General features: G+C 40.1%; 1 protein-coding gene across 1 annotated transcript in view; it reads left to right on the top strand.

The window, feature by feature from the left end:
• The window catches only part of LOC141789615 (neurocan core protein-like), a 125430-nt gene extending 113276 nt beyond the window's left edge, over positions 1-12154 (top strand). Inside the window, exons 15-16 of the mRNA XM_074669114.1 lie at positions 1880-2062; positions 4489-12154. Of these exons, the coding sequence (XP_074525215.1) occupies positions 1880-2062; positions 4489-4625 (320 nt within the window). The 3' untranslated portion in view covers positions 4626-12154. The remainder of the gene's footprint in view (positions 1-1879; positions 2063-4488) is intronic.
• Positions 12155-14229: the final 2075 nt, after the last annotated feature.

Below are 14229 nucleotides of genomic sequence, written 5' to 3'. Positions count from 1 at the left end.
TTCTGGAGTTCTTGAAGTTATATAAGTGTACAAAAGTCTGGTTTTATTGATTGATTGATTGATTGATTGATTGCTTTGCTTTGCTTTTATATTGACATTTGATTTGGTTTATCTTTATCAGTTTTTGGTGTCTGTCCTTCCAGCCCCGTGTTTTCCAGAGGATTGATGGGGGGGGGGTTGCACTGACAGCAAAACAAATGTACATTCATAGATTCTTGAGCAACGCTTTAAATGTCATCTTAAAATGACTTTGAAGTGGTGTGATGTTGATCTCACTCAAACATATCTCCCTGGGTTATGGTAAAGGTGCTGAATGCTAACAATTTCATCTAGTGTGTTTATAACCCAGAGTTAGGATAAATACATGTGCTACACACACAGGCTGTGAATATTCACCTCAAACAGTGAGAGCTGTCAGTGACTGTCAGCAAATATTCACACAATAGTTATTTGAGAAATTCAACTTTGTCCACTTGTTCTGTTTCCACGTGAGACAGGCTCCCAGTGGTGTTTCAGCTTCTATGCCCACACTTTGATGTCTCTGTGATTCATTTTAATAGGATTGTCAGTCTGTGTTTGGATGCTTTGTGGAAACAGGGGAGTGCTGAGGAACCAGCATCCAACTGTCAGTAGCTCTCTCCATGCCTGACTCATACCGACTACCCCCAGCCTCCCATACACACACACACACACAAACTTAGACACACAATATGAGAACTTAACTGACTATATGATGTATTTTAGTGTACTGCTGATAGGCACACAATCTTTTTTATTTCCTTCTTAATCTGGCTGAAGTAGCTGACAGAAGCTGTTGCATTGAAGCATTCTGTAAAGGCTACAGTGAAGTGATGTATTTTAAGTTCAGGTGTGAAAAACTAGCAAGGTGAATCTCAAATCTAAAATCATGTCTCGTTTTTTTTTCTACTCCAAATCTTAAGCACTTTTGTCTATTTCATTTTTAGTATTTTTTGTCACCCTCTACAATGAAGTCTCTTTTCTTTTTGCAGCAGTCTTTAACACAGTTCTGATGGTGTATGTGAGTGAATGTGGCTAACAGTGTAAAAGAGCTTTGAGAGGTCAGAAAGATGAGAGAAGTACAGTGTCAGTGTAAGTCCATTTACCATTTCAATTTAGAAACATCCATTCCAAGAAGAGGCAGAAAAGGTGTAAGGAAATGGAAACCATAACGCCTTCCATGTCCATAAAGTCAGTGATCATCTCTAGAGAGTAGAGAGAGGATTTTGACAAAACATAGCATTAAGCTTTATATGTGGTCTTAAACCTTCCACCAGAGGAAGAAACATTGTTTCAAGAATTTGCGGGGTATTAGGTTGTAAAAATGTACGTTGATGCAGAGAGGCAAAGAGGCATTGATTCTAAATGCTTCCACCAATTAGACCATGTTGTGTTTTAAGACAGAGGGAGCAGGAACCACAGCAACAGGACTTGTCATCTGTGGACTCCCAGACTTACCACACACTCATCTGCTGTCACCTCAGGGAGACTGACACCCTCTGACAGGAGAGTTAAGAATCTGTGCCTCCCTGAGGCCCATTTGTCCTGTCAGTCTGTGACCAGAAAGGCAGTCGTCTCTCCATCTAGGCTTCTCTAAACACTTTTGCCTTGACTCTTTGTGGGTCTAAAATACCGTTACTGGGAGAACCGCTCACTCACTCTCAGATTTGGATGGACATGCTGTCCTGCAGTGCTCAGCCCACATTCTGACATGATAGTTTTAGATATTTTTGCCTTTGGTAGAAGTGACTAATGAGGACAGCGATGAAGATAAATGTCAATGATATTAAATGTTTTTTCTGAAAATCAAACAAAAGTGTTTTTTCTAATGTTGATTATGTCTCCTTTGTTGACCCTGCAGTGCTTTGTGGAGCCCCACCCACTGTGGACAATGCCTTCCTGATTGGTAGAAAGCGTACCCACTATGACATCCACTCTGTGGTGCGCTACAAGTGTGCTGATGGCTTCCTGCAGCGCCATGTGCCCACTGCTAAGTGTCGTGCCAACGGCAAGTGGGAGCGGCCAAAAATCATCTGCACTGAATGTGAGTTTTTCTCAACAGGACCCCAGAGCGGGCTGGCAGACAGCAACAACATTACAAGCAGGTTTTTTTTTTTTGTTAGGTCATCTTTACATTTATATTTCCTTATTCTTAGCCCTAACACCACTTCATCTGTCAGGCTATCCTCCTACTCTAAGTCCCTGCAGGAAGTGCTGTCACTATGACAACTCTCATCATTAATAGTTGAAAGTCATAGGATTAAAGTGGTTGAAGACTGAATAATAATCCCTTGGGCTTACTTAAAAGTGGCTGCTCCTCCTTTGAAGTACTATATGCTTGAGATAGGGTGACTTTTATAACTGATCTTTGCAACAGATGGACTATTTATTAGATACAAAGGATTTCTGCTATGATTTTGAATAGTTAAAACAAGGTATCAGTTACTTCTCTTCACTTTATGTAAAAGATCTTTCTGAAGAAACACTCACACACAGAGAAATCTCATCAGCTCTTTAAGTTTTTCCAGAAAGCATGTCGTCCCCACCTGTTTTCCATTTCCAGTTGAAACAACTTCTTATTTTAGATCTGTGGACACCTAAACTCAGTGAAAAATATCATATTGTACAACTTTAAACACCTCTTCTCCTTTGAACCTAAAAATATACTTTACTTTCCCAAAATGAGTCTGACGGACTCAGAGGAGAGACAGAACACGTCAGAACTTTTCAACATAATCTCTGTTGTCTCCTGAAGGGAGGAGATGTAAAGGTGTTGTATGAAGATATTTAGCATATTCACTCATCTTACAATGAGACAGTAAGGATGAAAAACACCCACAGTGCTGCAGAGATTTACAAGAACAAAAAAAATGAAAAATGAAAAATTTACTAAATTAACAGGATAACTTCCTTTTGACGATGGCATGAAAGGGTACACAGAAAAATCAAACAGTATTAAATAAAAGTAAAGGTTTTGTAGCTTCAAGTGTTGCCACAGCAACCAATTTCACTCTAACAGCGACAGCTTCACCAGCGCCTCAGGAAAGGTTGATGGTTAGGAAGGTTTTTAAGAGCACTGGACAGAGTCTCTACCACTAATGCTATCCCTGCTCCTCCTGTAAGATGAAAGTAGTCTGACCAGAGATAGCTGTCATCCAGCCAGCTAACACCAAGTGGCAATTTCCAGTCTGACAATGTGAAGCAAATGCGGAAGTGTTTAATTCTGCTGCACATCAAACATCCTCTTCAGGCTGGCCGCAGAAGAATCACATACACACCAGTTCAAAATAAGCAGAAATGAATATGTTTACTATCTGGTTCAAAAACGAACTAAGTCTGAATGGTTTATTTCTCCACCAGCACACACTGTACTGATCATTTTTAAATGAGTTATTATTTTTGAGTTATTTAACTTACAAGTTTTGCCCATTTAAGGACATGGATTGCTCCACTACCAAGCAGGTACACTATAGCTGTCAGAAAGACACTGAAGTCCTTTTTACCTCATCTCAACTTTAACAGAGTTAAGGCATGTGTCAACAATAGCCACCTATACATGAACCCAAATATTCCACTTGCATTTGGTTTGTTTGCTCAAACGGAAAGAATTTAACTTTTGTATGCACCTCATTCCAAAAGAAAAGAGCCAATCCAAATGGACATTTAATCGGTTTCACGGGGTGGAATATTCCTTTCCCAAAACCGATTGAGGAATCATGTATCCACTCAAATGGAAAGTTGTCAGGGTGCATTCTTTCAGCGCATGCTCAGATATGACGTAAGCAGCAACTCTGATAAATCACGTGATGTTTACGTTTTTCTGCGCATGCCCCTTTGACTATTCTGTTTGATTATAGCGGCGCATGTAGACCAGAGATTGGAATATTCCTTCCCATATATACCATTGTTTTGGGAAAAGTAATTCAGAAAGATGGAAACTCCTCATGTAACCATGGCTACTGGGCTTCCAAACTCTGCTCAGAAAACAATTGGGACTACAGAGACTACATCCATTTATTTAACAGTTTATTGGTATGAAATGAAAACAAAGTTCTTATCAAAGAAATTAATTTTTAGAAAGACCAAATTTCCCCCGGAAATAAATCCTTCGCCCAAGCATGTAATAGATTTTCTCTGCCCCTAACAATATAACTATTATGCTATTAAGACATGTCAGAGGAAAGCACAACATTTCACAGTTTTGGAATATAAAATGAAATAATAACTCTAAGAAACACTGTTTGAACTTCAGCAATGATTCAGTCAACAAATTCAGTGGTTTGTAAATGCCACAGTCATTATGATGTTCGTTTTGCTTGTAGTGAGTTAAAGTGAAGCTGATTCAAACAGGGTTGGATGTCAGGATGAAACAGATTCTCTCAGTGTGGTGGGAACACTTCAACCTTTCATTGGGAACATTACAGTTTCACCTGCCGCTGCTGTCTCTCACTTCTCTGTCTGCTCCACCAGCTCGACGAGCTCACCGTAACCGGCGCCATCACCACAAGGGCAGGAGGGAGCACAGGAAGCACAAGAGGCATGGCCACAGAGAGGGGGGGCGCCACAGAGGAGAGGCGGGGCAGGGTCACAGCCACGCCCACTTCTGAACCAAAACATCCTTGACTTTTCTCTTCTGCTGCCATCTGCAGTTTGCCTGTCTCCCTGTTGTCCCTTCCTTTACCCCCATTACCCTCACCACGGCTTCACATCTGACAGCCCAGAACTCTCTGCCCGAGCCACCCGTCTGCACCACCCTCCCCCCAGCTCCACCTCTGGTCCTCTGAGTCAGCCTCTATCATAGTCAACTTCGAGGCTTGTCAAAGTACTCCCAGGCATCACAAACACAATAACAAGACTGCTTTGAACTCTTTGTCCTTTCTCTTTCTGTTTTAAATCCTTATCTGAACTTGTATCTCACCTGTCTTTTTTAGTTGACTGGGTTACTCTTCTTTAGAGCCTAACAACACCATAAAACATGGGGCTATGCTGAAATGTTTTCAGCACCAAACAGAACATTTTAGTACGAAACTTTAATAGAGACAACAACACTTAAAGTACTGTATCAGAATCAGGCGAGTAAGTAAAGATGTCCATGCTTTTGAATGGAACCTTCAGTCTGTAAAACACATTATTTCAAGCAGAGTTTATTCCTTGACTCTAGCAAAACATCATGCGAAACATAAATTGCTAAACATCATGCAGAGTAGACCATCCTGAAACAAATGTAGTTAATTTACCTTAATTCAAGGACATTTGTGACTGTCTTATTTTGTTGTTAGTGTCGTACGTTAGTGAAATCTTTGTTTTGGATCAGATGCTAAACCTCCAGAGGAAAAGGAAAATACTTTCAGTGTCATCACATCATAAAAAACATTGGTCACATTCAAACCAAGTGTGAAATAATCTCAAACTGATCTCATTTTATCAAACATCCACCCTTTCACTTTGTCTTTTGCTCAACAGTTTCACTTCAGGTTATGCTTTCTCATGGTGTGTGTGTTGCTTCAGGAATATGTGATGTATCATGTAGATAAATTGTGCAGTCAGCAAGTCATGAGAGAGACATAGAGGCCAAGAGTATCAGTGTATCATTCATTCATTCTATATCCGTTTTAGAATCCAAAATTGGAAAATGGGTAACGACTTTTTATTTCATTTCTCGTTTTCAAATCAAAGATTAGAAAACAAATAACCGCTTATTTTTTGCTGTTTTGATTTTGTTTTGAAATTCAAAATAGAGAATGAGAGAGTGGAATTATCAAAGGATTTTTTTTCTATTTGTTTTTGGTTTGTATCATTTTCGATGTGTTGTGACCTGGAAGTTGTTGACTTTTTTCTCAGGGAAACCAGTCTTTAACTGCGAAGATCTTGAAACCTGTTCACAGAGATAGAGAAGGCAATATACAGTGACTGACCACTATGGCCGCACAAGAATAATACGCTGATGTTATTAAGCAGTTGTTCGAAGCTGGTAAAACCCACACAGACATTTCGGAGACGATGCGGGACATGGGGGTCCGGGGATGTCCTGCAATGAGTGTCAGACGTTTCTGCTTCCAACACAACCTCAGGCGGAAACGTCATGTTACTGATGCCTCCTAAGTGTGACACGCTTCCCCTCTTTTAAAAGCATGCACACGTCCGCCATCCTTAATAAAAACGTTAACTAATAATAACTGTTAGCTTGTAATAATAACTTGTAGCTATCGTGCAGCTCGATTCACCCATCAATGGAATCACCCGGTAGAGACTGACTGACCTTCCTGAGAAAAAAAAAGTCAACAACTCCTGCGTCACCACATATCCAAAATGATACAAACCAAAAACGAATAGAAAAAAAAATCCCATTATAATTCCATTCTCTCATATTCTTTTTTAATTTCAAAACAAAGTCAAAACAGTGAAAAATAGGCCGTTATTTGTTTTCCGATTTTTGATTTGAAAACGAGAAATGAAATAACAAGTCATCTGTTTTCTGATTTTGGATTCTAAAACGGATATGTTTTGAACAAATGATACACTGATACAAGAGGGCAGGTCATGTGTGTTTAAACCATGTGGCACCAAACATAGTGAGTCCCTTTGAGTTTGTTGCGCCGGAAAAAAAAGGAAACATTTAAGAAGATGTCTCAAAACTTTAAACTCGGCTTCACAAAAAAAGTATTCTTTAATAAATATCTCTCAAGTTTGTTCAAGATAAGCTAGCTCATACACACTAGCTATTTGCTATTTTGAATTAGGTTTCCCTGAATGAAGCAGTTTGTATCAGTTTCATTTGATGCAAATAGTGATTTAATGTGTAGTGTCTAGTTACATTATTACTTACTATATCAAAGTTAGACAGCTGGGGGTGTTGAAGCAAAACCAAGAGAGAGAAGAGGAACCTCATCACGCTGATTGGAACTACAGTTCTGTTTTTTGTTTGTTTGTTTTTGTTTTGTTTTTTTCTTTTTTGTTGTTTTTTTTTGGGGGGGGTGGGGGATTTACAGGGCATTTGCTTCAAGCATCATCTTCCCTGATTCAAATTACTGTTTAATTCCTCTGTGATTAAATCAAATTAATCCAAACAGATTTCATTAAATCTCAGGACGTAGGTCTTTACAGTGTGCCCTCCTCTGCTGATTTATTCAGACATGAGCCGAAACTCATTTCAGAGCCTGTGGAACTAAAACAAATCTGTTGACACAAGGAAGAGACAGAGCAGTGTGTGTGTGTGTGTTAGTGGGCTCTGATACTTCTGTGTCTGAGGATGTTGACAGTGGCTCCTCGTCCTAGCAGATGATGATTGAGAGGGTCAGCAGATAATAAGGCTTCCCATTTCTGGGGCAGAGCAAGTCACGCTGTGCCCACACCATTTCACACCTGTGCTCTCTCCCGCTGCGTGTCCTGCTATAAAGAGGGGATTGGGGCGAATAAAAGAGCACTTTTCTTTCTTTACTTTCTCTTTTCACTGCCTGGTTAAGTTCTTGTCTGTTGTTTAAAGCCATCACTTGAAGTTGGAGCTTCAGGGATTATGTCCTAAACACTGACTCCAGCACTTCTCTGCTTTATTTGACTCCGTCTTTGCTCAGCGTTCCCCCTCACTTTGGTACATTTACTTTATTCCTCTCATTAAACATTTTTCCACCAGCTCTTTCTTGTTGTAAGAGACCACTCAGTGCTATTCCCCTGGCTTTTATTTATCCTATAAAAGACCTCTGAAGCAGGATGTTGTATTAAGTCAAATGAGGTGAGAAAATCCGTCCGCATTAATTCTCCGCCTTTGTTTGTCTCTTCTCACCTTGGCAATGACAACACCTCTGTGCACTGAGGAGAATAGGGAACCTGCTCCTCTCTATCAGTTTAATTAATCTACCACATCCCTAATTAACAAGCTGCATTATCTCCACAACCTCAGGGCTGTGATGAGGAGCGTGGGGGTGGGTTTGATGGACAGCCCGTGGAAGGCTTAGGGTGATTGACAGGAGACCAGGAAAACTGTCACTGTTGTCTCAAAGATGTCAGGCAACAAAGGGCTTCTTCTTCTATCGGTTGAGAAAACGTAAAGCACCAGTAAATGAATAGAAGGACATGTAGAAGCTCTTACTATGGCAACTCTCTTCAAGGTATGTTCACAGGTAGTGTCATAACTTCTAAAAGTTTATCTTTGTGGTGGGAGAAAATCTCTCGAGGAAAACATCAAAAACTCTATATATTAAGAAGGCAAGTTTAGACTATAAAACATACCAATGTATGAGTCTATGTTTAGGTCATGTTAATAAATCTTTTAAACTGACACAGAGGCATGTTTACATGGGAACATTTTCAAAAGGCAACAGTAAACTGCTGTGTTTTTGCCCGCTGGCTGTTCATTTACACAGAAACAGCTTTGGCAGCTGAAAATGCAAATTTTCAAAAACAGGTTACATTTTCGAGGGAGCCATTCTCAGAAAAACAACTACTTTCCTTCATGTCTTTGCCTCTGCAGAGATTATAATGCCTGCAACTTTAAAATGCACACATCCTTGTGTATTTCAGCATTGATATGGTATGAACAAACCTCTAATGACTAAATTTGATTCTGACTTAAGCTTAGATCTGTTTCTTGCGTCAAACAGCCCAAACTTTAACAGACCCCTCATCTAAAACATGTTTGTGGTCATAGCTGGGCTGTGTGTGTTGGTGTGTGTTGTTTCTATAAGGGGAGAGATCGCTTTCGGCACATCTCATGGGACTGCCAAGTTTTCTCCCTGTGTTTTTGAAGTTTTCCTCAAAACAGAAACAACAACAGGTTTTCTCGCAGGCTCTCTCTCAAACTTTCACAACACTGCCTTTAATGTTGACTTCATGCAAAAACATACCCATTCTTTTTCACATTTTCCTCTCATTTTTCAAAGACATTGACCCTCACACTCAGAAGTGTCTGTGTGTCTTTGCTCATGATCGCCTCTTTTCATCTCCCTTGGCCCACAGCCCCCTCTCCTTCCTTTATTGGTCTTTCTGGAGGAGGCCCGAGGTGCAGGCGCACAGACCGAACAGAAGGCTTATAATTGTGAGTTATAATTATAAAGAAGGGAGACTTAACAGAGGTTTCTACCAGCTGTCTCATGGCTGAGCAGCAAGCGCCCTGCCTGAGGGGGAAGAATAGTCAAAGCACTGAACGTCTCCACAGCAGGCGGGCTCCTTCTCGGGCTCAGCCGCCGATCCTAATTGTGACCGAGACATTCCCCTCACTCGCAGACTACAACTGAAGTCCTTTGAGTTCAGCAGGGATGGTGTGAAGTGACGAAGTGAGGAGAGCACAACCAATTTGACGTGTTTGTAGCTGTGACTTTTTGATTTCACTTAGTCTAAACATTTATGTGGGAGCACAGCTTGGCTAAACTTGATACAGGCTTGCAGCTTGTGTTTTGTGGGAGTGTGTTTATGTGTCAGTGCAAAGAGAGACTAGTTGACACAACCAATTTGACTTTTTATTGTGCTTATCTCTTAAAAACAAACAACACAAAATTCTTGCTGCAGGAGCAACAATAGAATTGAGCTTTTACTCCTTGAGAAAAATACAACATTAAAAAAACTGTCAGGGCGAGGTGAGAACTCTAACTACGAGACCAAGCATGTTGTTAAAACTAGAATAACATGTCGTTTTTAATGAAGAAAACAAGTTTCTACTCTCGATTAAAGAAAAAAATAAAAAAATAAATAGGCATTTGAAGGCACAACAACCAGCATGTATATTCCAGAGGCATCATCCCATCTGTAAACAGTTATAGTGCCTGTTAAACTTTCTGCCTGACACACATTCACTTTACAAAACAGCTTAAAATATATCACTCACAACTCTTTGAGCTCCTTAAACAATGGGACCTCAATTTTAGCTAAGCTTTAAAAGAGAATCAGACTCCTTGTTTTTAACTTGACACTTTTTGGTACATTTATGATAAAAATGTCATCAAGCTAGCTAGCTTATTAAAACCATCTTCTTGTGAGTTTTTAAATTTCAAACCTCATTGATATGTGACAGCAGAGAGTTTCAAAGTATGCATTTGAAGAGTTGAGCAGTTACATGGTATCATACAATAATACCAGTGCTAAAGCTGCATGGCTAGCGTTAGCATCTCAAATACTTGTTGTCAAATATTGAAGATAGGAGCAACTTGGGGTTAAGTGTCTTGCCCAAGGACACATCGCCATGTGTTGCCCAGAGCTGGGCATGAACCTGCAACCTTCCGATTCACCAACCAAGCGAATTCTCCAACTGCGCCATATGAAATATCACAAAATGAAAATCTAAGATGTGTCTCTGGACCTGTGCTAGTTGTATAAAAATACTAACTTGGATACTTCATTTGCTTGATGACACATTTTAAACAGTAGCACTATGTGACTGCGCCGAGTATCGTATCCAGTAAAAAGTTGTCTTGAACAAAGAAACTTTGTTTCAATCCGATCTCCATTTAATTCCAAAACAAACACACACCTCACTAAAAGTAATTTACAACAGTGTGCAAAGACTCCGGGCCACAGGGTTGAGAGGGGGCACTATTGAAACAGATCCTCCTGATAGCATCTTTAATTGTCTGAAACTGGCAAGTACAAAGGAAAGATGGATTAGATCATTTCATGCTAACATGGAATTGCTTGGCAGCTTAGCTTGAACAAAGCTGGACTAACAACTAGCTCACATTAGTAAACATTCTTATACTGCACTGAGGACAAGCTAACACGGTTGCAAAATACTACACAGCCGCTAAATAATTTAAATGTGTGCGTGTTTGGGTTTTTTGTTTTTGTTTTTGTTTATCACGTAAGATATCACAAAATGAAAATCTAAGATCTGGACTTCTGCCAGTTGTACAAGAATACTAACATCGGATACTTAATGACCCCATTCTCTGTTATCATGCACATTTGGCTGAAACCTATGAAGAAATCTAAAGCCCTTACTTCTCTCAGATGAATTGAATTTTTTGACTATTTTTTGACAGTTTATATGAGGTCAAATTTGACTTGCATAGCTGATACAATAACTAAATGGTTAGAAGAGTCCAGAAAAGGGTTTGAAAACTACAAAATGATTTTTTGACACCCTGCACATTCTTTCATAATTTCCATAAATAACAGCTGTGTATTGTTTAAGTTGTGAAAAAAATTGTATCTGTGTTTCCCATTTTTCCTGGAATACCTCTACACGAACCTGAGGCATTTAAACCCAGCACTCATCAACAGCATGATGATAATAGCAGGGGCTGCTGTCCCCAGTTGCTCGGTCTGACCATTGATTTCATGATTAGGCTGTCCGTCTTGGCTTTCTATTAAGTCTGTCAATGACATTGACTGTTTGGTAGTATTTGCTGACCGCTGGATGTTAATGACAGGAAAGCAGACTGTCAGAGCTCACTGCACTCCTCCATGTCTCTGTAAAGAGCTGTGTTCTGCACGATGGGAATGGTTGTCCTCAGATGCTGTTTCTGCAATATTTGTACCAATTTTATTTCTTGCTCTGATCTCTGTCATATCAGTAAACTCTTTTTCTCCTGCGGACGGTTGCATCTCCTCTTCACTGCTCACAGTTACACCCCCTAAGTTATTTGTGAGGTATGACTGAAATTTTTTATGACTGATGGAAAAGTGTTACACAGAAAGACGACACAAACACTGAGCAGACACCAGTGACAATACTCCTTTCCCCTGCCATGTAAATACTCTGAGGTTTACCCTTTTTGAATCCATTTTAACTCCAGGTTTTATTGTGTGTGGCATAGCCTCTTTGGACCATATTCATACAGCCCCAGTAGATTCCTTATCCTTCTTTCTGTTTCTCTTTACTATTCTCTCACGTTGCTGTTTTCAACTGCGGCATCAGAAACACAGACACTCTGTGGTCAACACAAACTGCCAAAGGCAAGGTGATAGTTTAACAAACAGAAAAATATCCCTTCTTTGGCTCTGTTCCCAGCACAACACTTCAGTTTGCAGCTAGCTTTGTGTTCATGTTGACTGAACACAGAAACAATAAAACTACAGCTGAGCTGTCTGTGTGAATGTGGTCCACATGTTTTAATCCATATCTCCATATTTATTGATGTGTGTTCTTATGAACTCAGTCCTGTCATTGCATTATATTCTTTACAAGGTAAATGATGATTAAAGGAAACCCTTGTTTGGATCTGTTATCAAGCTTTGTTTGAGTGATTCTTTGTTTTATTATTCACAAAATGTGTTGAATTGTGTATGTGTTTAAGCATTATGTTCGTCCAAGTAGTAATTTTGGGATCAATATAAATCTTTCTGTAAACAGTTCTACAACAATTAATTTCACAACAACTATTTTGTATTTATGGTCTACTACGTCTCTGCTACATTGAAAGACATGTTAACATCAGTTTATTTCCTGTTCTTGTTTAATCCATACCAGAATTCCTGGTACACAGGGTGCAAGTCTAAAGTGTAGCTGAGCTGAGAGGGGCCAGCTGGGATCAATGTAGAGAGAATACAAACAACAGGTTAAAGTTCATTTCTGGAATTGAATTTCTAATTTAGATATTATTCTGTAACTTGCGTGTTCTTATGGTGGCTAAGTATTCTAAAGGATTATAAAGCTTTGTTTTTACCAGGTTTTAATGTTTTTAATACTAGATTTGATCTACCAGGTTGTGCTGTTGCCTGAAAAAGCTATCAAGTGAAAGTCCTGTTGTAGTTAACATGGATCCCTGATATGTCTGATGTATCCGTTAAAGATGCTATGAGGGGGATCTATTTTAATTGCATTCCCTCGCCACCCTCTGGCCTGAAGTCTCACGTACACTGTTGTAAATTACTTTTAGCGAGGTATGTGTGTATTTGTTTTCAACTGGAGATCTGATCGAAAAACATTTCTTTTGTTCAAGACAACTTTTTACTGGATACAACATGCTGAGGTAAGGTATTTATCAGTACAGTTACATAGCGCTACAGTTTGAAACGTGACATCAAGCAAATGTTGTAGCAGCTGGCTACATGTTAGAGACATCGGCTAGGTGATCTGATGTATCTGTAGGCTAACATGACAACAAGAAAACACTGTCAGTTTGTCAGGAGTTTAATAGCTGTTAATATTTAGTGCAGCTGGAGGCTTGGTGCTCTGAGGCATGTCTGTAATGTGTAACCATAGTGAATCCTGGTTGATGCCTGTCATCAGTCATTTTAAAGTGTGGATTACGGTCAGGCATATATCTAGAGGGGACCCTTTTTCAAGATCACTTTCAAACTCTTCACAGCCCCTTTAACAATTACATCCATGATCAATGAGTATTTCTCATCAAAATCTACACTCACCAGTCACTTTATTAGGTACACCTTGCCAGTATCAGGTTGGACCCCCTTTTGCCTTCAGAACTGCCTTAATCCTTCGTGGCACAGATTCATCAAGGTACTGGAAACATTGGTCAAAGAGTTTGGTCCATATTAACATGATAGCATCACACAGCTGCTGCAAATTTGTCGGCTGAACATCCATGATGAGAATCTCCCGTTCCACTACATCCCAAAGGTGCTCTGTTGGACTGAGATCTGGGGACTGCGTAGACCATCTGAGTACAGTGAACTCGTCATGTTGAAGAAACCAGTCTGACATGATTCCAGCTTTATGACATGGAGCGTTATCCTGCTGGAAGTAGCATCAGAAGATGGGTACACTGTGCTCATAAAGGGATGGACATGGTCAGCAACAATACTCAGGTAGGCTGTAGACTTTCAACCAGGCTCAGTTTGTACTAAGGGGCCCAAAGTGAGCCGAGAAAATATCCCCCACACCATTATACCACCAGCAGCAGCCTGAACTGTTGGATACAAGGCAGGATGGATCCATGCTTTCACGTTGTTGACGCCAAATTCTGACCCTACCATCTGAATGTGGAGCAGAAATCCAGACTCATCAGACCACGCAACGTTTTTCCAATTTTGGTGAGCCTGTGTGAATTGTAGCCTCAGTTTCCTGTTCTTAGCTGACAGGAGGGTCACCCGGTGCGGTCTTCTGCTGCTGTAGCCCATCTGCCTCAAGGTTGGACGTGTTGTGTGTTCAGAGATGCTCTTCTGCAGACCTCGGTTGTAACCAGTGGTTATTTGAGTTACTGTTGCCTTTCTATCAGCACCAGTCTGGTCATTCTCCTCTGACCTCTGGAATCAACAAGGCATTTTGGCCCACAGAACTGCCGCTCACTGGATAATTTCTCTTTTTGTGACCATTCTCTG

Source organism: Halichoeres trimaculatus, unplaced genomic scaffold (assembly GCF_033239565.1).
Source record: "Halichoeres trimaculatus isolate MK-OKI-2021-1 unplaced genomic scaffold, fHalTri1.1 fHalTri1_scaffold_4, whole genome shotgun sequence".
NCBI lineage: Eukaryota > Metazoa > Chordata > Actinopteri > Labriformes > Labridae > Halichoeres > Halichoeres trimaculatus.
Note: the sequence above shows the minus strand (reverse complement) of the source record. Positions and strands in the feature narration are given on the sequence as shown.